Genomic DNA, 25,891 nt, shown 5'->3' with positions numbered 1-25,891 from the left:
TTCAGGGTGTTGATTCAACTTCAAGCTGATCACGTCTTGTCAAAAGACATCACTGCAGGCAGGCTTTTCTAGGGCATGTCGTAGCCTGTGGCTCTCTTGTGTAACTTTCAGACTATGCTAAGCCATGTTTCAAGCCTCTGGGAATTTGTCTCAGGAGGAAGCAGCTTGCCTTCAGCTGCCAGCTCTCACAGCTACCCACTGACCCTGATGGAACAGGCAGCTTCCTGGGCATGTGCCAAGTGAACTGGCATGAGTCTGTTAGCAGGAGGAAGTTTCCTGCAGGCACACCAGAAATTGGGGGCAGAGCAAGAGGATTGGAGCAGGATGCAGGGAAGAAAAAGGACAAAATTCTCTAAGTCTGAACTATCACATTTGGCTTTGCTCTGGTTTTAGCCTGGGGCCCTGGCTAGGTCAAATCCAGTGATCCCAGCAGCTCCACAAGGAACTGTCACAAGCCAAACACAGAGAAGTCCCCTTCCAGGTGACTGCCAGCAGTGGGCAGGGGGCTCTGCAGGGCAAGACATCCACCTGTGTCCAGGGCTTCCTTCAGCTCCCAGAGGGCTTTCTCACCAGCTGCTGCTCCGAACATGCCCTCCTTGCTGTCCTGCCATGTATGATCTAGTGAGGAGATCCTGCAGGAAACACAGGCAGGGTTTTGGTGGCCTTTCTCAGGGACACAAGCACAATTGGATGGGGAAGCACACTCTGCCTTTGCTGGACTGAGATGTGCTTGTTGTTCCAAGCAGATGCCATCTGGATGCACACTCACAACAAGGACCAGAAGTACAGCTGCTGTTCCTGGCTCTGTGAAGGGTTGTCTCCCTGGAGCTGCCTTCCAAAGACATGGCACAGGTTGGAAAAAATGTGAGTTAATATACAAAATCCCGGTAATTTGAATATTTAGGGCATCAGAAGGAGGGGGGATTCTTTTCTATATTGCTCATACTGATTATTACTTTTTTTTGGGATGAATATCTAGGAAGCAGAGAAATGCACACCTAAAAAACAGCAAACAAATAAATGGACTGAAATTCTGTGAAACTATAAATGGAATTAGCATTGCTTCTGAGAATTCAGGGACATGACACACAAGACAAGAACATTTATTCTGTCCACAGAAGACACAGCTTGAATAGGGGCTTGAATAGGGGCTGTCCTTGTCTCTGAACACAGTGTCTGAATTATTTAGTACCTGGCCTTTCTGTTCCAGCAATAGATGCACTCAGAACTCATCTTGTCTGCTTTTACTTTCTTTTCTTTCATTCTTTCTTAAACAGACTTGTAATTGCTCCTATGTATTATTTATTGGAAATGCTCTGCTTTTGTAACATAGCTGTGGGCAGAACAGGCTCTGTAGTCACAGTTTGCTCCCTGTATTTGGAATAATTGTCAGGAAGAAAGAAAATAGGTTCAAAACATAAGGTATAAGCATGTAAAGCAAAAGAAAAAGAACATAGAGTTTCCTCTATTTGCCCATGAATTACTGTATTCTGTGCCTTAGATAACCTGAAGAGTTTTCAGAATATTACTGAATCATCAGTAAAACTGTGCTTAGTTGCATCCTTTATTCTGGCTTTATTTCTTCTTTTTCCTTTTCCCTTTTTCCTCTTTCCCTTTCCTATTGAAGTGAAGGGGAGACGACCATCCTTTAATGCATTGAACTCCGATTTATTGATTGATCAGTCACTTTATATAACAGTGCTAATTAACTTCATGCATATTACAAAATCCAGGTCCAGGATAGGCTAACAGAGAAAACTCTAACCACTCCTTTTGTTTTACAATACCTATAATTGTTTATTAAAAACAGAACCAGTGTTCCCACTGTGATATGAAAGGTTCCCAAAACTTCCATATCTGTTCCCAGGGTGCCATCTTTTCCCAGAGAGGGTGTTTTGCTTGTTATGGGAAGACTGTCTGAGAACCTTTTTGTTTATAAAGTGATGCATGAGAGAGCCTAACTGTTTATAGAAATCAGCCTGGGAACTGCTTTTGGAACTGCTTTGTAACTACCTTTTACTGTTCTCTCAACTGTATGCCTTCATGGCCTTTTTCTTTAAGCCATGCTTGAACTGAACTCTCCACACTTTCCCTTTTTTTTTTTTTTTTTTTTTTTTTGGGAAGCATCTTTCTTCTGTAGCATGTGAGTGAGCAATGAAATCAAAGAATCAAAGACTCCATCACATCATATTTCAAATGCTCAATTATTCACTGAATGGTAGAGTCTCCATCCCTGCTTCCTGTACCTGCATTTTCATTTACTTGAAAGAAGTTACAGTACTATGAATGTCTGGTCAGATGTGTGCCACCATTGCCTGCCAAGTCTCAGAGAGGATGAGCAGCAGCTAAGGCAGGAGAAACATGAAAAGATCAAGACACAATTCACTTGACCCACTGTTATGTCTAAAAATACCAAGTATACTGATCTTAAAGGGCAATGAAATATGGGAAGGTTATTCCAAAGTGGTGAACAAGCAGATCAAGGATTTATTTTAAAAAGTAAAGAACATGGACCAAAGGATAACCCTCAGGCAGCAACACACACTTCAGGGTGTGCAAGCAGTGCCCTGAAGGGCCAGAATCCACTGTGCATTACAGATCTCTTTTCTTATCCACATCCAGGGAGCTTTCTGCCAGGTTTGCACTTACAGACTGGATTTAGAAAAGATCAGATATGAACTGCATGATTTTATTGTTGAATCTTGAGAAAAAAGGGTTATGAAAGTCCTGATCAATGTGTTCCAATATTCAAAGGGTGGTTACAAAGGAGATAGAGAATCCCTTTTTACAAGGGGTCTATGGAAAAAAATGAGCAGTAATGGGTACAATTTCCTCCTGGGGAGATTCTGATTGCACACAAGAGAACAACTTTTCGCAATGAGAACAATCCACCATTGGAATCATCTCCCCAAAGAAGTGGTGTGTTCCCCAGCATTTGGGGACACTTAAGATTTGGCTGAGCTTCTTTTAAAACATGCTTTTGCCTCAAAAGGTTGGTTGGACCAGATAATCCTTGAGGTCATTCCAACCTGGTATTCCACAGTTGTTAAAACCCATCTTACACATCCACAAGCTGCATAAATCCTGTGGAGGCTCTGGTGCCAACCAGCTCTGTGGGTTAACAATGGGAGAGGCATTTATCACAGAGTTATCTTGCAAAATGTGGTCTGTTTTGCACCCCTTGCAATCCCATGCAGCCTAAGCGGGCTGGACTCCTCGTGTTCTTTTTTTCTCGTGCATCTTCCTTTCTGTAAAAGATGGAAAACTGAAGTATCTTGCCCCCAGAGGAAGAAATATGCCTCTCAGTGACCAGCTGACCAGACAGTCCCTTCCACATGCTGTGCTGAACTCCATCCCCAGCAATGCTTGTGACGTGGAGCTGTCATGTGGAGGTTATTGCTGAGGAAACTGCATCTCCCACAGATGTGTTAAAAATTCCCCTGTGGGCCCAGGGAAGCAGGGGTGAGTCCCATTTCTTTCTCAGATAAAGGTGGCTAGAGAGCAGCTCTGCCTTACTGCTGTGAGGTGAGCTCTGCACACCTCTGAGCAGCCTCTTAGGAGCCGAACCCAACCAATAAAGAAGGGAAATAAATACTGGCTTTGCTGGGACTCTGCTGGCTGCCTTCAGCTGCTCTTGCACAAGCGAGGCTGGGAGTTGTTGCAGCAGCACATTTTTGCCTCTGGCTTGTAAAGTGCAAGGGGTGCTGTCTTGGTAAACAGTTTTCTGTTCTTTTAGGGGATTTTTGTAGCCTCTCAGCCACATAACATTGCTTCACTTGAAAAAGTTGAAATGTCATAAATACTTTGATGTAGAGAATATTATGGATTTTTGCCCCAGGAATGGCGTTTTGACTCATTGTATTTCCATAAGACTTCAAAAAAAACATGCTCGTGTGCATTTTTTAAAATTGCTGTTGTTACCATTTGTACTAAAGGTAGTAAAAGCTGATGATACAGTGATTTGTTTTGTACTTTTTAACACAAGGCTGGCAGAAAAATCGTCGTTGCTCAAAAGGCTTTGAATCCCCACCCTTGAGCTGTGATTCAGCAAATTCCTGGAGCAGCCCTGGTCTGAAGCCCGGGTTCCTCCTTGTCCTGTCCTGCCGGGGGTGGATTTCTGCTAGACAAGCCAATGAACAGAAGCTCATTTATGTATGTATGTGGTGAGGAGGAAACTTACTGCAGAGTCTCCCCACCTCTTCCTGCAAAATGTTAGCTCTCGTTCGCACCAATCCCTTCGGGTCCTGAATGGAAAGGAGTGAGCAGCAGCGGAGCGGGGCTGTGGGAGCTGCTGATGTGAGCGGCGCTCCCTGGCTCTGCTGCACACCTCGCAAACACTCGCTGCCACCTCAGCTGAGCTACCGAGAGAAGCAAAAGCCGCTGCCCGCGCCTTTCTTCAGCAAACCTCGGGTGCTCCTTCGGAGAGGCAGGGCTGAGCCCTCTGCTAATGACTGACATCACCGAGGAAATAGGCTTGTTTGTTTTTTTCTTTTTGGCTGCATTTCCCCCCGCACCGGCAGTATCTCGATGGGGAAGCTGATCTCCAAAGGCTGGAGGAAAAGAGACGCTCGAGTTATCATGCTGGGGCTCGACTTCGCTGGCAAATCCACCCTTCTGTACAAACTGAAGAGCGGCCAGGCTGTGGAGACCTGCCCCACGGTGGGATTCAACGTGGAGTCTCTGAGAACTCCCTGTGGCATTTCCTTCACCCTCTGGGATGTGGGGGGACAAGACAGCCTGCGGGCCAGCTGGCCGAACTACCTGGAGGACATCAACACCCTCATCTTCGTGCTGGACAGCACGGACACGGCCCGGCTGGCCGAAGCCATGGCAGAGCTGGAGGAGGCCCTGAGGCACCCCGGCATGGCTGGCACCCCCGTGCTGCTCCTGGCCAACAAGCAGGACGTGCCGGGAGCGCTGGCTCCTGCCCAGCTCGGGGAGATGCTGCGGCTGGGGGGGCTGGCCAGGCACCGCTGGATGCTCCGGGGCTGCAGCGCCCACACCGGCCAGGGCCTGCAGGAAGTGCTGGCCATCCTGGGAATGCTGCTGCGGGGCTCGGGGCACAGCTCCCTGTCCCAGGAGCAGCTCATCGCGGAGCTGGCGGAGAGGAGGCAAGCTCCAGAGCAAACCTGACCCTCACACGGACCCCTCCCTCTCCCGGCTGCCAGCAGGTTTGTCGCGGGGGATCCCGGCCTCCAGGCACCCCTACAAGGAGCAGAGCTGCAGCTGGGACACTCGGTGGTGTCGGGATCTCTCGCTGCTCAGAGTGACCCCGAGAAATGTTAGAAAGTCTCTTTTCCCAGCCCGGTGCTTGAAGAAGGAGTCAGAGCTCTTCATTTCTTGGTCTCAAGGTTGTTTTTTGTATCTTATCTATAAAATTCTTTCCCCTGTCCTGCCCAGGTCCATCCAGCAGGACAGTCCAGGCACTCTGGCTGCCCCCAGGGTGGTGTTATGTCTTTATACTAAAAATTACATATACAATATTTACAATTACTGTCCAATAACTATTACCTATGTTAGACAGTAATGTTCCACTCTAAGTCAATCTAAAAGTGCCAACATCACAGCAGAAGATGGAGGCCAAGAAGAAGAAGAAGAAGAAAGGCTGGACACACCCAGATCCCTCTGTCTTGCCCCCTTGAATTCCCATTCTAAAAACCCCAAAATCTACTTTTTCACCTTGTGATAAATTCACTATCATTCTACTTAGTTTGTCATGGCTTGCTGATCTTCATCTAAGGTCAGTAACTTGCTCCACGGGTCATAATCAAAGCCACAGGCATTTTGGGCTCTGTGCCAGGCTCTGAGCCCCCTGGCAGGGGTCTTGGCTGCTCAGGACAGCCAGAGGGATGTCCTGGGTCCTGACATGGGAAACACCCAGCTCCTCACCACCAAAACCCACCAGGAGGATCTCCGAGCAAAACTCCCATCAAGGAGCAGGTTTGGCCACATCTCTTAGACTCCTATCTCCGGCTGCAGCTTGTCCCACTGTCACCATGCTCCACTCATCCACTGCACTTTTGTGTCCAGAGGTTCAGCAAGGATGCTTTTAAATATCTAATAATTTTAACAGAGAGGTGTGCAAGGAACAGAAGTTTTCTTCATTCTGCAGCTCTCAGGCCAGATACATCTATCCAGATGGGATGATCCTCACATGGAGGGAGCTTGGATGTGCCCCATGCTCCTCCTCTCTCAGCCTGGATCACATGTTCATTGGCTGGGAACGCAGGAAAGCACTGAAAGGAATGGCTGGATGGGAGCAGTGTAAGCTCAGGACATCAAGTGGGCAAGCAACTAATTGGTTTTAGTGTGGCATCTCCAGGTATAATAATCTTCAAGCCATGGAAACAAGCTGGGATTTGATGGTGTAATGCAGTTTGAGGATGTGTGTATATTAATTTATGCATTTCTTGTAATGGTTCTTTCTTTCTCCATTCATCATTTTTTTCAAAGAATTATTTCATGGAAATGGTCCCTCATTTTCCTTGGATTATGCTTAAATATAAAAAAAACAGACCTGACTTTTAGATGCTTGGAAATATGTCACCATGGCCAGTCAACCTCTAAATATCCTCATGGTGGCCTGAACAGCCAAGACAAACCCTGTTTCTCAGGCTTTTGAGACTGCATGAGACCACTCCACATGCACTGGCTGGTGACCATGGGCACCTCTGGGCACAGACACTCAGCTCTGTTCAGGGCAAAGGAAAACACCTGTGCAGCTCACAGCAGGACCAGGTCCCATGTGGCAGTGATGGTCTTTGTCCAGTCCTGCTCAACCTAACATTGGAAAGATGTATAAAATGTGTATCCAAGGTTCTGTGATCCAGAGTTAAAATTAAAATATTTCATAGTAGTCCCTGCTTCATTATGAGATGAATGGGGGAAGGAGAGGGATAGGATACAACATTTTTATTTCTATTTTCCATTTCTGTTTCTATTCAGAAATCAGCTGCTTTCAAGGAACAGAATACTCAGCCCTGAAACACCAAGGAGAAATACACAGCAAAATCCCCCTCTGTTCATACATTTTACAGTTGTTAAGGAATAAATTGTCCAGATGCTGCTGGTGCTGTTATTAGCTGCACTTCATAGAAGGCAGCAGCTGGAACAGAGAGCTCAAACAGTCACAAAGAAACAGAATCAGACATTTATAGGAAAGTCTCAATAAAAGAATCCTTCCAGCTGTTTTAGCTGCATTGATGTAGAACTAAAACAGTGCTGCAGTGACGATGTGGCCTAAGCAGTCACAGTTATGAGAGTATTTAAACAGCACTGAACCATATAATTAATTCCATGACCTGTGTGCATGGTGAGGAGGACAAAATCAGTCTTCACATCTTTGCAGGTGGCATAAGCTGGTTGATCTACCTCCAGCTTGTTGCAGGTGGTAATTTTTTGTCTCTAGCACCCAAGGCTCCAACACATCTGTTGGCCATTTTGGACATGAGTTCTAGAGGCTAGTGTCCCAAATGGCCATAAAAGGCTCCGTACTGCATTGCCATGCCAAAAAAAACCTTGTACTAGTTGAGTTTGCTGGTGTTTTGGTCTTGTGTCTCACATGGCACAAAACAGAGAATTGTGCAGCAAGGTAAATTCAACAGAGACTGAAAGGCTGTTGTGGTGATGTCTTGCTCCTAATTGCCCCTTGATGCTTGCATTCAACTCTACAGGATTGTCTGCTAGTAGTAAAAAGGCACTGAAGCCTTCCCATTTTTCTCTGAGTGCTTTCTAAGCTCTTTAAAACGATAAAAAATGGGCTTTTCTGGCAGCAAATAGAGGTAACCACCAGCCTTTGGCAGACATCACCGATTAAAAATGCAAACAGCAAGGTGGGAGGTGAGGAAGGAAGGGCAATGGGAATCCTGGGGGTCTGAAACTGATGAAGCAACATTCCAGTTACTGAAATTGTTCTCACTTCCCCTGAAGCAGTAATTTGGCAAAACACCCCATCTCATGGGGCACCATGTGATTTACCAGCCTTGTTTTCTGGAATAAGGCTTTTCTGGACGCTGGGTCACATTACTCAGCCCATTTATGCCATTGTTCAGGGACTGTCTGAGCAATGATGGGTCATAATATTTGAAGTAGAAACACAGAGTTTACTTCCAATGATTTCTCTTTTCTCCTGTGTTGGACAGCTGCTAAAACAAGTCAGTCTAATGAGCACTGCACTGCTCTAATCAAAGGCTTGCTGGACACTCACCCAGGAGCACTTAAATGTTTTGGTGTCAAAACTCCTGCCTGGTTCAAAGGCAGTCTGCAGGAAGCAGCCAGCTCGAGGGAGGGAAGTTTGTTACCTCTTTCCTGGCAATTCTGCAGGAGAGCCCCTGCCACATGGAGTGATATTAATCCCTAAAACATCTCTCCTCATGGATTTCAGCCAGGAGAGCACCCTCAAACTTAGTTTCCATCTCCATGGGCATGTGATAGATGTCACAGTCTCGGCACCGATTTCTAAAAATAACATAGCTTCTCTCTGAATAGCAGGTAAAAGAAAAATCCTTAGAACTTTTTTTTCTAGGTTCCTCACAAATTTGAAGCATCCTTCAGGAGTTATTTGTCCCAGAGCCCACTCTGGTTGCTCAAACCCCTTTTTTAGAAACTTTGCTGGATGCACTCTGGTGTGTGTTAACCTTTACAGGGACATAACCAGAATCCATAGTTGTGCATTAACCTTCCCAGCCACCCCTCCACTGAGGTGAGCCTTACAATCATCTACTCTGCCTGGAGCTGTCACAGCAGCCTCCCTGCCCAGCCCTATCAGCAATTCCAGCCCCTGGGCCTCCCATCCCTTCTCTGTTTTGCAGGGATCACTGCAGTGGGAGTTACCACCATGCCTTGCTGTTTTTTCAAGGACACCAAGAGACCTCCCTGCTCTTTCACACTGTTGATGAAAGGACATAGCTTATTCCTCACTGATTTACTAACTTTTCTGTAGGACTGGTTTTCAAAGCAGCTTCCTGAGTATGAACACAACACAGATTTATTTTTTAATTCTTATCAAGAAGTTTTCCATCCTACTCCAGAGAGCAGGAAAGCAGCAAACTGGGGAGAAAAAAAAAAGCACAACCCCAACAACCAACATTAAAAGCAGGAAGGACGATTCATCTTTCCCTCTTCACCAGCTCAGGAAGGGTGACTCACCTTTTCCCTGCTCTCTTCACAACTTCCATTTTCCAGCCAGTCCATGACACAAAACAGTTTCTACTTGCACAGGAGCTGATTTCTGCTGCTGGCATTGTTGCTTTATTTTCAGGTGGAGCGACGTGCCATTTGTCCTGCAGTTCCTGGTGGAGCTTCCCTGATGGGTTTCAGTATTGCTGAAGGGCCTGACACCAGAGGGGAACCATGAGATCCCAGGGCTGCAGGGTGAGGGCATGGACAGTTGCCAAAAGTATTTCAAGAGGGAACAGGCAGGCACGGGGTGCATGAGAGGGATCTGTGACCGGATGTAACACTGGGAGGAGAGTGTTTGGGCGGCAGCCAGAGACCTGGAAAATGCTCAGGGGAAGAAAGGTCAATAAGAAGTTCTTTAAAGGCTAATAAGAGCTTTCTTTTCAAATACAATATGGAAAAAAAAATTCTGATCCCCCGTTTTTTGTTAAGAGACAGGCTGTATAATGCAGTGAAATGTCTTCATTTTTGCTTAATACACCTAACAGCTGCAAAGTAATTTCTTCCTCTGGAAGAAACCCTGAAATGCCACTTAGAAAGATTCTGCACAGGTAATTTACCAGCAAAAAACAAGGAGCAAAACCACGTGTGATGCCATTAAAAAAATCAAAACTGGTGCTAAATGGTATTAAAAGCCAGTCATGCAATAATGATTAAGACAGATGACAAACTACTGTTCAATACATCACAGGCTTCAAAGGGTTAATTAACTGGCCTTCATCTAAGCTTTCCCACACTTGATTTTTTTCATGATGCGTTTGCTTCAGTCAAAGCCCTGAGCCTGCCATCTGGATATTGTTAAAAATGCCAGGTGAAGGCTGGGATTTGGGTTAGGAACTCAGCAATGCATCCATGGCCAGGAGTGCAACATCCCCACATCTCATACTTCACACAGTGTGACTCGCACAAAATTCCTGCCAAAAGGGGAAAAAAGAAAAGATAATTTAACCAACTGCTGTGACCCAGACCTGACAAGTGTGTCCCCCTCTGCCTGTGCTCCACCTGTCTCTCTGTGGCCCAAAGCACAAACCCCTACTCCAACCCAACCTGGGCACTCCTCCTCTCCAAAGTTCTAATGCTTTAAGCCAGACCAGCACCATCAATGTCTTGTCTGCTAATTGCTGTGAGAAACAATCTCCCTGGAGCTCCTGGAGCTGACAAACTGTTCTTTAATTCTCCCTTACACCTCAGATTTTTGTTAGGATTTTTTTGGCCTGCGCTGGCTGAACACATTTGGATGTGGCAATGAGGGTTTTTTCCCAACAGGCCACAACCACTTGCACAAAAGCCCTGCTTGGTGAATGGTGGCTCTGCAGCAACACTTTGCCTTGGGCATTAGAGAAATATCTGCTTGTTAATCGAACAGTGGTGGGGTTACAAAGCCACTGGTTTCTGCACAGAGACAACAAAGTCACATGTGTCCATGTGAGGTTTGATAATGGTGGGAAAGGACTTTGCAAAGACCAAACTGGGGGTTTCCTGGGGAAGAAAAATACCTGCTGGGAGGAGAGTTGTGACCCTCATTTCCTGGGGGATCAGGGGACAGTCTGTTCTGCTTATAAAGACACAAAATTTATACCTCATGATCTTCTGGCTTTTGACAGCACTTAACAGTAGTCCTTTTGTTTAATAATGGTGCAAATGAAGACTAGAAGTCTTCAGTGCTAAAAGTCTACCTTTCAACACAGGCAGTGTTTTCAGACACGTGAGGTTTGGGTCAGTACAGGGCTAGAGCAGGGGTTCAGCACTGCACCAGCTGTAAGTGTGTGCAGTCTGCCTCAGGATGGAGCTGGCACAAGGATGGAGATGTAACTTCTCCCTGTTCCTTGGGGAAGGCCAATACAGAGGGAAAACATGACAGACCATTCCTGAGGATGCTCCATTTCTGCATGGCGGGGTGGACCCATCACTAGCAAAGCAAAGGAAGCTCAGCCAGGAAAAGCAGGTGTTGGACTGCAAGCATGGGAAAATAATCCTGAGTCTCCAGAGCTGCCCTGGGAAGAATGGACATGATGTCTGCCATGCTTCTGAGAAAAAGCAGCTCTGCAAAGACAGTGCCTGGGAATGACTGGGAGGGTGGGGGACATGTCCTGCTGGAGATGGCTGCAGGCAACCCCAGGCCTTTGGGTGATACAGGCATCTCAGCCTGGCAGGAAGGTGCTGATTTGACCCCTTGGTTCCTCCAGGCTTTCTTCCCTGGGGAGACCTTTATTCTCCTCTATTTCCATCCTGGGAAGAAGCACTTGTGATTTACTTCAATGAGATGCCACTCTGTCTTAAATTTAAAAAAAATAGATTTGTTGCGGTTTTTTTGCGCCCTACCTTTCTTCCACACCACAAACCCACTCGCGTTGCTATCTGTTCCCCCAGCACCATCAGCAGAGCAAACAAATGACCTTGTTGTACCCTTCCCTGGCAGAGCTGAAGACCCCATTGGCCACCTCCACCACTGCATGGCAGCTCAAGTGCTGCTGGAGACAGGAAAATCCCTGGAAAACAGATCCTTAGAGAATTAATTCCCTGGGAAAGATGAGGGCCTCGACCTGAGAGAGAGGCTGAAAATGCCTCAGAATGGCTTCTGACAGGCAGTGCCCTCCTGTGCCCTCAGGGCTGGCTGGCCCTGGCCCACCCTGCCCTTGCCTGTCACTGGATCAGCAGCCTGCGGAAATGCAGCCCCCAGCTGCCCGGTCCAGGCCATGCAGGAGCATCTCACAGTCCCTTCCATCTTCCTCCCACGACATGCATCCTCATGGAATTATTTCAGTCTCTTTGGTGCTGGCACTTCATGGATCTCCTTGCCATTTTCTTGAAGGTAACACCCCAAGAAAGAGCTTTAGATGACATGCCTGCTGTGAGCTTTGAGACTGCCTGTTTTATCCATGATAGAATAGCAATCTAAATAATACAGTTGTTAAAAAACCCCAAACAAACAAACAGAAAAAAACCCCAAAAGAAACACCCAAACCCTAAAAAACAGGGACAGTGCAGGAAATTTCATCTGCAAAACAAAAGCTAGGCAGCCTCAAGTCAATGGTTCAGTTCCAGCCATCTGTTTCATAACCCTGAGCAACTACACACTGAGTAAGGAGCAAATTATGTCCACACCAACTTCCCCTGGTGTAAGGGAGGGGGACAGCCTGACTTGGGCAGTCAGTCCCCGGGCACAGAGCCTGCACTGACACCCACCCAGCAAGGAGCTTTTGCTCCTCTGCCACTGCTTTCAGCTCTCGCACTCTCTTAGGCTGGAAAGAATATGGAAGCAGTCCAGCAGCCTGTTGTCTGATGATTCCCAAGAGGGGGAGAAGATAGCCCCCAGGTTCTCAGTGGAAACACTTTAGTGCTTGCAGTGCTTCTCTTTGAGGAGGTGACTGGGACTGGGGTAAGAGCAAACAAAGGCCCTGAGGAATACTTTTTGTATTCTTGCAACTGGAAACATAAGAAGCAGCCCCCAGGTTACATCAAGAGAAATAATGGACCTCAGTAAACTTCCATTTCTGAACATGCAGGACTCACATTTGCAAATTTTCTTTCCCATCTTTAAGGGCTGAGTCTTTCTTCTATTAAATTTAAACTAATACACAACTGAGGTGAGTAAAACTCCTGGAGAAATTCAGGAGTTTAGATGTTGACTAAAATATCAAATACAGAGCAAACTGTGACCTTTACAAGAAGTGATTTTTCCCTTTCCATCAGTTATTAATATTTCAAGAACAGACCTCTGGTTGAGTTCACACAAAAACACCTCCCTGGATAATAATAGCCACACAAAGCTCAAACTCTTGGCTCCATGCTGCTGACAATGTGGTTGCATAAAACCCCAGCAGTTCGATGGCAAGGAGAAAGGAAAACACTGCTGCTGCAGGAGCACCTTGGAAATTACTCCCCTTGGATTGGGCCCTTTTCTCACCAAAGGGTTAAATATTTTAGCACAGAGCCCTGAAATGTGAGAATTTGAGACTGATATTACAGAGCTGGAAGTATTATTGCTAAGTATCCAGCACATTCAGCTCCCTGTTAATGTTCACAAACGAGCCTTTTGGACAGAAATTTTTCCATGTGAGATGCAGCATTTCAGCAGCAATTGAAACAAACACACATTAAAAGAGTGGGAAGTTTAGCCACTTTTTTTCTAAAAAATTTTATATTTGTTCCAAACTGGTAAAGGCAGTGACTGAGACATCTGAAACAACCGAAAGAGCACTTTTCTTTTGAAAAAGCAACACATTTTTCTACGTATGTGATTTAAAACGTGAGAATTAGAGAAGTCCAAATTCTCCCTCTACACCCATCACCTCCTGAGATGTATGTGCTTCTGTGCTTAACATGACAAAACCTATGACCAGGCCAAGCACTCCTAGAGAATCAGTGTCGAATAAATACTGTCACAATTACTGGGCCAGACCTCCTGCAAGCTGGGATCATCATGGCAAGAACAGAAGGAATTTATCCCTTATTTTCAATGTTATAACATGCAGGCAGTATGCAGATTTCAGGGAGCTCTACCGGGATATAGAAGTACAAAATGCAGGGGAAACCAGCTGCAAACTGCATCAAACAGAACAGAGATGAGTCTAATCTCAGGGCAAGAGCTGCAGCTTCCCCTGAGCATTTCTCTGCACAAACTTACAAACTGACCTTGCTGAAAGCCCACTGGCAAAATATTTCAGTTTCATCCTCCCTCTTAGTGTACAAACAGTTTTGTATGGGCAATCATCTGGCTCCATGAATCAGGATTAAAAACAATCAAATACAGTCACTAAAGATGATCAACCTGCAAATAGCAGGTGCAGACATGAGCTCCCTAACACTTCATTTCAGCACATTAAAAAAATCCAACCACCAGTTTTCCACAGGACCCTACTTAGGAAAGATGATGGTTAATCCATGTTCCACACCTTTGTGTGTCCCTGGAGCCTATTTAGTGTACGGAGCAAACGGAGAACCAACTTCCTTCCGCAGCTCCCCCAACTCATCCACGGAAGAGTCTTCCTGCAGGGTTTCTAAATCCTTCACAGAACTTGCCATTCTTCCTCTGAGGTTGTGTGGTGACATTCACCTATTCTACTCCTACAGATGAAGGCAGCAGCCCAAAGGCTCCAACCTTCATTTTAAAACAAAAGAATAATCTTATTAACATTCTTAGGCGTGGTACACAAGGTTGCTATCTCTCCAACATTAAAACTTCACAACTAAGGTTAGAAAAAAATCAGCTTTTAAGTTCCTTTACAAACTGGGCTGCTGCTCAAGAAAGCTGTATCCTGAGTGCATTTGCACACAAAGCTGCTCGTGTGCCTGCAGCAGCAGCTGGAGAGCTCCAGGCCAAGGCAGCAGCACGGAGCAGACCTGCCCATCATCGTCTCTGTGGCAGGATGGTGCACACACAAACTGGGATCAGGGAAGCAGAAAGCTGCTCTAGCTCCTAAACTGCATCTTGACACAGAGCAGTTTTCCTGAGCAGCCTCAAATAATGTCCCAGCCTGAAGCAGACCAAACCTGTGCATCTCAGGCAGCTCCAGCTCACGCTGCTGTCAAGGTGACAGTGACAATCATAACAAACCCCTGCAGCAAAATCTCCCAAGGCTTTGCCTGCTGGAGCCCACAGTTTTCTACTGATTGGGTTTTTATCCTTTTCTTCCTGAAAAGGGCTTCCTAATGGCTTGGCATAATTTGTTGTCCTACATATGTTTGAATAGAAGTATAATTATGCCACAAAAAGGAATACATTTTATGCAACAAAATAGAAGGAACACAACACACTGCATTTGGTGGAAAAGACTAGTTTGAATGACATTCAGAATCTAGAGGGCATTAGCGAAGAGCAGAATAACAGAGTGGGCCTCAGCTATCTGAGATTAAAAAAATCAATGTAACATCTACCTGTCAGTGGCTGTTCTTACTCATTTCTTTGTTCAGCAGATCAAGCAAACAAAATGGAAGCGTCTGTATTTTTACAAGTATGGGGAACATTAAGATGATCTGCACTTTACTCTTTCTAAACAAGACATGTCTTAAAATAATGCATTTTTTATTCCAATGTAGTGTCTTTCATGTACTCCAGGTAGGATCTAGAGGATGATTATCAGGTTGCAAAAACCCAACACAGTTCAGTTTGTCACCTGAAAGCTGAAGGAACCAAAGGGATTAAACAGCTTTTGGAAATTGGAGTTAGGTTCCTATGAAATCTTTTTCCTTTATATCCCCCCATGGACGAACATTTGTAAAGACTTAAACGCAGCACTGGAAGCTCTTCTCCATCTCCCACCCACGGAGACAGGGGTTTTTCCAAGTGGCTCAGCCAACTGATACAGAGAAAGGAAGGCAAAACCACAGCTACAGTCACAGGCACCTTTCAAGTGGTCTCCCCTTCCACTGGTGCTGCCCTGTAATTAAAGCAGGACTGTACTAATTAGGAGGCTGCTGGACAACACAAGTCCCTGACACTTCCAAGCTGTTCCCAAGCAGCACCAATGGGGTCACTTGTGCCAGGGGGAGGGATACTGGCCATGAAAGGCTGTCTGGCCCAAGGCCAGTTTTGGTGCACACTCCCTCCCAACCCACACTGGGCAGGAGCTGGGCACCCCTTGTGCAGGATCCTGAGCTTAAATTAATGCTGAATCAGCAATCAGCCTCGCATCACGAGCCTGAAAGGATGTTTCTGGAAGTAGAAGACAACTGTGGAAGTTCCTTGACACTCTTGGTCCTCCTTCAAGCCCTTGAACTGAAGTCACTGTTTCAATAATTACATGGAACAGCTGCAGCCCTCTTACCAGAGCCCCCTGTACACACCTGGGAAACATCTCCATACAAAGTATAAAACTCCGTATCCAAAGTTTCAGAGATGACTGCATTAGCTTGCTTTATTCATACTTGTAACATATTCAAACTTTGATGCGGAGTTCTGCTAACTAATATCTAGTCAAAGACAAAAACCCCTAAGTCAATCCATGAAGACTAAGCAGTTCCATAACCTTCAAAATAAGTTCTTGAATGTTTTATAGTATTTGATAGCAGCTTTTTATTGGTTACAAAACCTAAGCCCATATACAAAATTAGGAACACATTTAGATGCCTCTTTGAAAGAACGTTTTAGTCTATTTTAACTGATAGTTTAAAAAAATAATAAAAACAATGCAATTTTAAACACTGTTCTGAAAACGTAAAAGTGCAGCAATATACTTTGTTTCCTTTATTAACTATGAAATGGTGCAATCCCAATCAAAAGCTGATAAGGTCACAGCAGAAAGAACTGAGCAAGCGCTTTGACCTGCCTTACCCAGTTCTCCGATGTTCACTTTTATTGTAATGCATTGAGTGCAAGAAAAGGATCGAATCTGGACAGGAGAGGGAAACTGTTGTTTCAGCATCAATTTGCATGTAATCTCTAGAACAACAGTGAGCGTAGGCTGAACTGGGTATGCATCAGTCTATACGGCGTACTGGAGACTAGACTGAATTAGAAGGGGGAAATATTTGTTCACAATAACATCTGCTGGAACTCTAATTTCACAAAAACTTTGTGACCTTACCTAACTTTGACTTTTTATTGTTTAGTTTTTTAGCGAACACCACACAGTTTCAAGATTTTAGACTATAGTGTGTGAATAGGATGCAGTTACCATATGAAGCTTCAACTCAACTTCTGGGAAAAGAAAAAAGGCACAATGAACTTCAACTCAATTTTATGTGCACAAGAGTTGAAAAATCTGAGCCACCTTAAAGAGAAATTGATTCTAAAATTTATAAAACCTATAAATAATCAGAGGCCAAACCACTATATTAAAACAGATTATCTAGCAAGTAAAAATCTTGCAGTTTAAACATACGCTTGTATCCAGCTGAGATACAAGACAACTCACTCTTTAAAGTGGCTCCACCTTGGCAGATATATATTTAATGAATGCACACCTGCTATGTGTTGTTCATCAGTGGAAAAACAGCTGATCCACAAAGCTCTGATGGCATCTGTCCTTATCTTCATCACAGTAAATACAACCCACATCCAATAACTAAATTAGTTTAGATTTTTCTATCCCTTCACATCAATGCATTGGGAAATTACACCCAGTAAACAACAGCAACAAAACCAGTTTGTGTGATAGCTTACAGAATTTCAAAATTACCGATCCTCACCCCAGCAATACCAAAATCCCTTTGAGAGTGACTGGGTCAGGCGATTTTCCAAAAGCAATGACTTCACATACCCTATAGAAAGTTATTTAATGTGCGCTGCACATCAGGTTTACGCTGAGTAACGGCAGCTTCGATACAGCCTCACACATCAACCAGTTTGTATGTTTTTAATCACATGAATAAGATTTGAGACTAACTTGTGAATTATTCTTCCAATACTCCAAGAATGAAGCTTTTATGACGCTTCTAAGTAGTTGCTGGTTTGTTGCCAACCACATCATCATAAGCACTGGTTACTAAGTAAAAAATAGTTTAAGACTAAATTACAGTAAACATGAAAGCTCCACAGTTTAAACCCAATATAAATCAACCATATCCAATTATCAATTTAAAACAGAAGATATTGACTACTGAAAGTTGAAAGCAAGATTCTTTTTAACTAATACATTTTTGGACAGAATTTTTTTCTACAGTCTGGGACTCTTGCTTTCAGCTTAAACAGAAGTTCAAGTCCATAACAGGTTGTAGCTCAGGTAAAATACCATGCACAGCATTTGATTACTTCAAAACAGCAGGAACACACAGGCTGAAGTGAGTGGTCAAATAGGGCTCGCTGTTCTCAAAAATTAGGTATAATGGCAAAAGCTTCACCAGTCCAAATCTACAGTTCATTCTCCAACCCTGGTTTCTGAGGCAGTTAATGAACACACATCAATTACTGATAGCTGAAGTAGTTTTTTTTGTTTCTTTTAAACTTAAGTGTTTAATCAATTGCCAAGTGTTGTGTTTCTATAAGTTACTTTTATTTCAGTTTCACCAATGAAATTCATTTGGCTTGCGTTTTTGAATCTATTCTTCCACATAAAGTTTATGAAAATATGTTTGTGGAGGACGATGATGGAGGCTCAGAGCAAACTGGGCCCCTGTAAAGTCTTCCAAAATGTATGCATCATACCAAAGTGTCTTGATCCACAGCGCACCATTTTCCAAAGAAGCTACTTTTCCGTGGAAAGCCAATGTGCCACCACTATGGAATATTCTTAACAAAACTGCAGATTGCGGTTGTCAGCATGTGGCACCAGGAAAAAGGCAAAAAAAGGTAGTTGGGACTGTTAAAAAGAATTCTGAAACAGTTTAAGAGATCATGCATATGCATTTACAGTCCATGTGATAGTGATGTTTGGCAACTGCAAAGTGACCAATACATGGCTTGCTTTAGAAGCATCAAAACGAAGAGGCATGTGTGTCTTGGAGCCTTTTGTTTCTTCACTTGGTAGCCATCTGGTGGTGCTTCGTACTGGTGTGGGACAAGAGAAGCTGCACTTTTTCTGAACTTAAAAATTAAATTCTTTTGTTTGAAGGTTGGCCGTTGGGTCGAAGTTGTAAGTACCTCCTTGAGTGGCTTCAGGAATGAGACTGGGGTCTTCATCAATCTACAAAACACAACAGCAGAAACACATGAGAGGCTGATTTCCTGCATCACTGGGTACACAGAGAAGAAATTCACAAACACTCATGTTTTCTTTTTTTTCAAAGTATTATCGCAGCAAAATTAGATCTGTTTTTCCAATTAAATTTTCCAAATATGTTTAAAAAGAACAACACATCAAATCTGTTCTAATACCATTAGGGAAACAGAAAATTTTTATGGTAATTTAGGGCCAGTGCTGCTGTTTGGTCAAAGCAGTTGCTATTTTAGCTACGCAGTTTAATTTCCAGTGCCAATTTTTAGTACTTCTGGAGTTGGCTAATCACTAGTTGCGGATTCCAAAATTAGTTTTGTATTTTCTCCCATTTTCTTTCAAAAATGAAAAAATATTTTTATCAGCAGCTGATAGAAATATTTATATAAAGCTTAACAGACTTAGTATCTCCTATCAGAATCTGAAGGATTTAGAACTCATTTCAGAGCAGTTTCATAAGCACAAAATCCGAATTTGGTTTTACATCAACAGTAATTCATTGCTCTACTGATACAGAGTGAAAGGCATCAGCAGCCAACTTCCCCCAGCCTCCTCTGAGCTGTTAGAATTCGGTATTTAAAGCCTCAAGAACTAGCAAATAACATGGTTGGTAGCAACAAAATGCACAACTTCAAACCCTACTCATCCTCCTGCAAATCACAAGCTGCACTGCTCTCTGAGCCTCATCTGAGATCATGTGTCATTCTGAAGCAGGAAGAGCCCTTGCGTGGGGGGGTCTGAACAGCTGTCCAAGACCTGGCCTTGCAGTAGTGCACACATCAGAACTGACTCATCTAAAATCCCTCTCTTGACTTTGGGGGACACTGTCTAAAGCAGGGGGAAGAGACTGAGGCCTTTTGTGACCACAACAATCTGCATGTCATGCCCACATGAAGACTGAGCTGGTTTCAGAACGTTTAACTAAACATTTTTGTCTTGATAAATTAGCACTTCTGCCTTCTGGAGGGATACTACAAAGTAACCCCACCTAAGCTCACCTGCCTTTAACACACAAAACTGAAGGCAGGAAGCTGTTAGTGCTGGTAATAAAGTACAGGCTGTGCACTTTACAGGACTCAGCAAAGGAACAGATGGGATTAGCAATGAAGGGACATCAAGGAGTCAGCAACGTCTCATGAGAATACAGAAGCTCCTGAAGTGACAGAAGGCAAGAACACTCCTGGACAGTCCATCATAACAGTGCCAATCAGGCTACCATAACCAATCTCTTGTCTCCCTGGAGCAATTATGGATATTCCTACAATTCTGAGTGTCAGAAGCTCCAGAAAACATAATAACAACATAATAATCTGAAGGAAAGTCCTGCTCTTGAGTAAAGCAGGCATATTCAGCCCATCGGGCATAGATTAAATTGTATTAATGTAAAAAGTAAATGCACAAAAGTGAGTACTAACCTCAACAGAGATATTTTCCACCCACATCAACCAGACTGCACTCTTCAGTTAGACACAAGTTTTAGAGTCTCTGTGGAGACTCTAGGACACTTCTCACAGAATCACTACAGGCATAGGGAACTTCTCACGTATCTTAACCTCTGGTGACTAACTTTCCAATCATATAATGGGCCCATGAATTGAAAATTATTGACTCCTGAAGTTAGAACTCTCTAAATGCCAGCTCTATTTAAGAGAAGTACTGAAAACAGTTCTACTAGGCTGTAGAACTGCAGACACCCTGCAAAGCCTAGATAATTTGTCTTTGAACTGCATGTTGAAGTGCTCCTCAGAAACTCACAAGCAGCCAGTAGCAGGAGGAGCTACAATCAGAAGGTCAAAACACCTATCCCTAGGTACAACAAAACACTACATCAAACAGCTGCAAAAAGTGTTAATAGTTTTGATGATGCTTTTCACTGCAGAATCCAGACTGAGCAAATACAGAGTTGAAATACAAACATTTTCTGAAAGTAAGGATCTGCTGCCCCTTTCAAAGACTGATGTAGAAGAAAATAAAAGAGGAGAGAAAATGAAAAAGGAGAGCCAGAGAACTGTTTAGATTCTAATCACAAGTAATTGCATGTCAACCTGACAAAACTAAGTGAGCATTGATCAATTTGTTAGGCAAAACTAGAGAAGTCCTCTAGATTTTGCTGAAGGAAAGTCCTGACATTGAGAAACTCTACAAAGACTTTAAATTGAGGGAAACTACTGAACAAGGACCAGGAAAACTGACTTGGGAGATAATGTATATTCATGACCACTGGAGCTGAGGAACAGTGACAATGTACTTACTGAGCTAAGAGCACAATGCATATACTTTTCCATCTTTAGCATACTTACATCATCACCAGAGAAATATTGATCTATAATTTCAAATGCTAGTTTATAAATGTCTTCATTCTCGTGCTGTTGCAAGGCTTCAATTTTCTCTAATCCTGAATAAAAGAAAATGGAGAAGAGTTTTGCAAGATTAAACCACAGTTACTGACTACTTTAAAAAAATAAGAAAAATAATTAAACATTACTACTGAAACACACTAGAAAAGATGCAGCTCAGTTTGAAAATATGATGTACACAGCAGCTCTCTTTGTCTCTAAGAGGAAAGAGAAGTAGTTTGTGAACTTTATATGCCAGGGAATATTCCATTTTATGAGCAATGAATAATGGAGTCTTCTCTTTATTTAGATAAAACTCTTTCATTTTTAAAACTTCTGTCTACTACGTAACTTTTGGGTTACGTGCTTTCTATGTATCCCCAAAAAGAAGTGGCTATGCTTGTGTGTTGGCTGTAAGTTTAAAACAGCAAGGTGACAAAGCAGCTAAAAGACTACTCCTATTTTCAAACTGGACATGGAATAACACAAGGGAAAAGCTTCCATTGCATTATGTTCTTCAGTATTTCTTTATTATAATACACTAATTAGCATACATTACAACTTGGATTGTGATATTGAAAAGACTCCTTATCCTGCTTTGCTCTGTAATGAAATTATGATCCTAAAACTGCTTCCAGGGCAATGAACTGGAGCAAGAATTGTGTGTTTTGCCACAGGACAAAGTATGTGCAATTGTCAAATGAAAAGAATTACAATTCTCATTGAAACCTAAAAAATACCTATGCTACAGAAAGCTCCTTCAACAATTGCCTCTACACAGCCATCTCCAAACTGAAATAAACAGAAAAAAAAAAGTAATGTCTCTCATTAAAAAGTCTCCCTTGTTTACTCAAATAGCCCATGTTAAATAACACTACAGTAAACATCAACAGCAGCAAGGGGAGGACAGAATAACATCCAGCCAATTCAATTTTTTAAAAGTCTAGTAAGCTCTTACCTCCACACTCTTCTATGATTTCAGCTATTGTGCTAGCCTCATCACCAGCCATTATCAGGATGTTTTTCAGGCCATCCAGCACCACCTGCACCACTTGAGAATCCTTTACTGAGAGTAGATTGCAGAACGGTGGGATTACATTTTGTTGTACAAGGTATTCAACCTAAATAATTAAAACCAAAAAACAACAACAACAAAAATTTCAGCATTGTGCTTCTTACATAAATGGCTGCATATGCAACATTTTAGTGACAGCTTGAAATCCCACTACACATACCTGATCTTTTCTCCCACTTATTGTCAAATTGCTAATTGCCCAAGCAGCTTCCTTTTGTGTCCCGAAGTCCCCCTGAAAAATAAAATTAATAGCTCATTAAAATCAGCACGGAAACATCTGTCAAACTTATTAAAAATCACAAACTCCTCATGTCAGATTTATAAAAAGAGGATGACAACTTGCATAGCTGATAGCTTGACTGACCTTAGCCAGCTGGTGTATGATCATGGGGATTAGCCCAGCATCTATTACAGCCTGAACTTGTTGCTGGTTTCCTGCTGTGATATTGGAAAGGAACCAAACTGCTTCCTACAATGGGATAAAGCAAAAAAGTAGAGCACGTTTAAAAACTAGTCAGCAGATGAAAAAAAGAACTTAACCAAACCTGACCACCTCAAAACCTAACATCATACAATGAGCAATCACTAGACAAGCCTCCTCCTCCTCAGCAGCACTTGTAGCACACAAACTTTTATTGCACTGTGAAAGATAAAAGGAATCAATGTAAAATTAATACGATTGATTCACAGGGCCAGATTCTCTCTCACACAAGAAGTGTCTCCATACATCCAGAAATGTATGCCTTATATCCACTTTGCACTGCTGGACTCACAGACAGGCTTTAAACTTTCAATCAGTTTTATGAGGAAAATAGGAAAACTGGTAAAGCATCAGAAAAAAAAAAGGACTTGCCCTGTAATCCTACTACTGACAGCTCAGTAGTACCTTTCTGCTATGATAAAAGGAAGACTCCACCTCCCATTTTCTTCGTGTAACACGAAGTGGTGTCCAAAAATCCCATTCATGTATCACACATGACACTGTCCTGTGACTTTACTCAGCAATTACTCCTTCAGAAGGTTCATCCACATAGCTACCACCTATCTGATGGCAGTTACAAATTCCCAGTTACAAAGCAGGTACTTGTCATGACAATCCAGAACATCTTAAAAAGGTTCCAATCTTAAGTAAAAGATGTGGCAAGAAGGCAATTATGAAGCGCTGCAGGAAAAAAACCCATGGGTTTCCACTTTTTAGAGACGTGTATTTTATTTCTATTTGCCTCTCACAATATAGACTTGAAACAAAACTGAAAGCATTTCTGGACTTTTTTTTTTTTTGGTACAAAAATAATTCCCCGGCCTTCAAAAGAGCTCTTCATCACTCTTTTGTGAGAGTTAAGAGGGAAGGCAAAAATAAATCACATCAGTTTGACTGTCAAAGATAACTTCTTCAGAGATCTTCACAGCTGACAGGGCCTGAAGAAACAGAGATTCCTCACAAATAGATTTTTCCTCAATGATACACTATATGGGGGAATTACATAATCGAAACAAAAAAGCCTTCTCCTCAACCAGACCATCTCTGCAATGGAAGATAGCACAATGACTAAAAAACCCCAAATAACACAAAATACAGCTCTGGAAAAGGAGGCACTGATCACTTTGATCAAACTCTCCCTATTCCATCCCAGCCTTGCAGCAGCAAAGTTATTTCTGCCAAAAGGAAGGAGATGAAATGCAGAGACAATTTTCAGGGAAGAAGAGTGATACACCCTCTTTCCTTGAAGATGAACAAGTGAACCAACTTTACTATGGAAAGGTGAAGTGCATTGGTCTTATGCAACTCACTGGACTCAAATAAAATTATGAAAAACTGTAACTGAAGTTAGCCAGTTATTCATTTTGCAAATTAAAAGAAAAAGTATCTCACTCCAAAGCAAAACCCTTCAGTCCTCCCAGAAAGCACGAGGCATCAACACCAATGCATGGATACTCACTATGGCTGTTTGGTTTCAGTCCTAATTAAGCACCAGCCTCAAAGGCTGCATCTTTATACAAAATTGCTCACATGCTGGAAATAACAGCTGTAGGAAATTCTTCTGTAATATTCCACAGGCTACTGTTTTATTTCTTAAAAAAATACTAAGGAAGAAACAAATCATACCTTGTTTATCTTCTCTTTTGGATGCGTCAGGAGATGTGGGAAATAAGACAAAACATCACAATTGAGAACAACTTGTGTCTGCTCATCAGTACCAGTTACTATGTTGCCTACTGCTCTCAGTGCTGCTGTCTGAATATCCAAAGTGGGAAGGAAAAAAAATTGCATGTTAAAGACATTGCTGTTACTTACACTGTAACAAAGAGCATTTTAAGATATCTCTTTATAAAAACACTTTGCAAAATACAATTTAGCACTTCATCCTCTGAGCTACATCAAAAAATGGATACTGGTTCATCAAAATACACAGTACATTACAAAATAAATGCATTGCAGCTCAACTCAAAAAGTGCAAGGATTAGAAATTAAAAGAATATTAAAACCTTTGAAGATTAGTCATCATGTACCTGATCTGTGCTACAATTCCAACAACAGCTTCTAGGCTCTGTGTCTGCTGAGGTTGCTCACTGCTCCATTCAGCTCCCCACTATGGCATTCAAAACCTCACAACTACTTATTGAGTCTCAGGTGATTTCAGAAATGGACTTTACATCTTTATGTATTGGTCAGTAAATGCTTTACAAGTGACAGAACACTGGAGAGACTTCTTCCATCAAGTGAACTAGTCTGACAAATTTTAAGACAGCCAAATCTCATCCAAAGTACAAACTAAACAAATGTGTCAAAAGCACAGATATACAGAAGATCTCCATATTACAGCAGATGGGTCATAAAAAACCCAGTGCACATTAATTAGCTTTTAGTTTCACATTGTCTTTAAAATTAATCAAGTAAGCTCAGTTAGCCTTTCACAGCTAATTACAAATATACTTTATTAAAAGGACTCAGCATTCACAAATACTTCCATACTGTAAAGGTTCCAAAATACAGATTTCCATGAACTATTCAGATAGAACATGCACAACCATGTATGCAGCACCAGAAAAAGTGCATATTACTTGAATTCTGGAAAACATAAAATCTATTGTCATTAAATATTTTAGGACTACAAAAGGAAGGCACCCCTGGTAATCACATAATGGAAGTTAATGTTTAACCTGTCACTACTTAAAACTGGTTTAGTACTGTTTTGCTTGAGTTTTGTCTCTTTTTAACATTTTTTTCCCCAGTGTAGGTAATACTTTTTGTTCATTTTACCTACACAAAATGTAGCTATAAATGTTCATCTCACTAACTCCACTAATAAATACTGTAAGGCACATTTTTTAGCAAACAACATACAAAGGACTATTCAAACACAACTGAATCTGACTTACTTGAACTTTAACCTCCTGATGACTCAGAAGGGGAACTAGAAAAGGTACAACTCCCGAATCAATCACCATTTGTATCTGTTCATTTCCACCATCTGTTAAGTAGGACAAAGCCCAAACAGTGTCCACAAGTATCTGCAAATTGGAGAGAATACGGTTTACATGTTGAACAGAAAAAATCTGTATAACGAAGGCTTAATTTAGTGAACAACATTCTACTATCTGGGGTGGAGAGGGGAAAACATGCAATTTAGTTATAGGAAAAACTTAAACATGATTGTGATAAGACCTAATCAGTTATGTTAGATTATTATGTACAACTATGGAAACCA

The 25,891-nt window shown here is 42.6% G+C and overlaps 2 protein-coding genes across 2 annotated transcripts in view; one reads left to right on the top strand and one right to left on the bottom strand.

Annotated features, from left to right (window-relative positions):
• Window positions 1-4,075: 4,075 nt before the first annotated feature.
• Window positions 4,076-6,856, top strand: ARL11 (ADP ribosylation factor like GTPase 11). Its single transcript, XM_063149278.1, has one exon. It carries the CDS (start codon window positions 4,528-4,530, stop codon window positions 5,131-5,133), a length of 606 nt encoding a protein of 201 aa, XP_063005348.1. The 5' UTR covers window positions 4,076-4,527; the 3' UTR covers window positions 5,134-6,856.
• A 9,151-nt stretch (window positions 6,857-16,007) lies between these two features.
• KPNA3 (karyopherin subunit alpha 3) overlaps window positions 16,008-25,891 on the bottom strand; it is a 47,726-nt gene continuing 37,842 nt past the window's right edge. The window contains exons 11-17 of the mRNA XM_063149277.1: window positions 25,563-25,694; window positions 24,289-24,417; window positions 22,546-22,650; window positions 22,342-22,413; window positions 22,065-22,227; window positions 21,071-21,165; window positions 16,008-18,740 (exon numbers count right to left, since the gene is read on the bottom strand). Coding sequence (XP_063005347.1) covers window positions 18,642-18,740; window positions 21,071-21,165; window positions 22,065-22,227; window positions 22,342-22,413; window positions 22,546-22,650; window positions 24,289-24,417; window positions 25,563-25,694 — 795 coding nt within the window. The 3' untranslated portion in view covers window positions 16,008-18,641. The remainder of the gene's footprint in view (window positions 18,741-21,070; window positions 21,166-22,064; window positions 22,228-22,341; window positions 22,414-22,545; window positions 22,651-24,288; window positions 24,418-25,562; window positions 25,695-25,891) is intronic.

Source organism: Melospiza melodia, chromosome 2 (genome assembly GCF_035770615.1).
Source record: "Melospiza melodia melodia isolate bMelMel2 chromosome 2, bMelMel2.pri, whole genome shotgun sequence".
Taxonomy (NCBI): Eukaryota; Metazoa; Chordata; class Aves; order Passeriformes; family Passerellidae; genus Melospiza; species Melospiza melodia.
The sequence above is the reverse complement of the archived record's forward strand: the minus strand, read 5'-3'. Positions and strand labels throughout refer to the sequence as shown.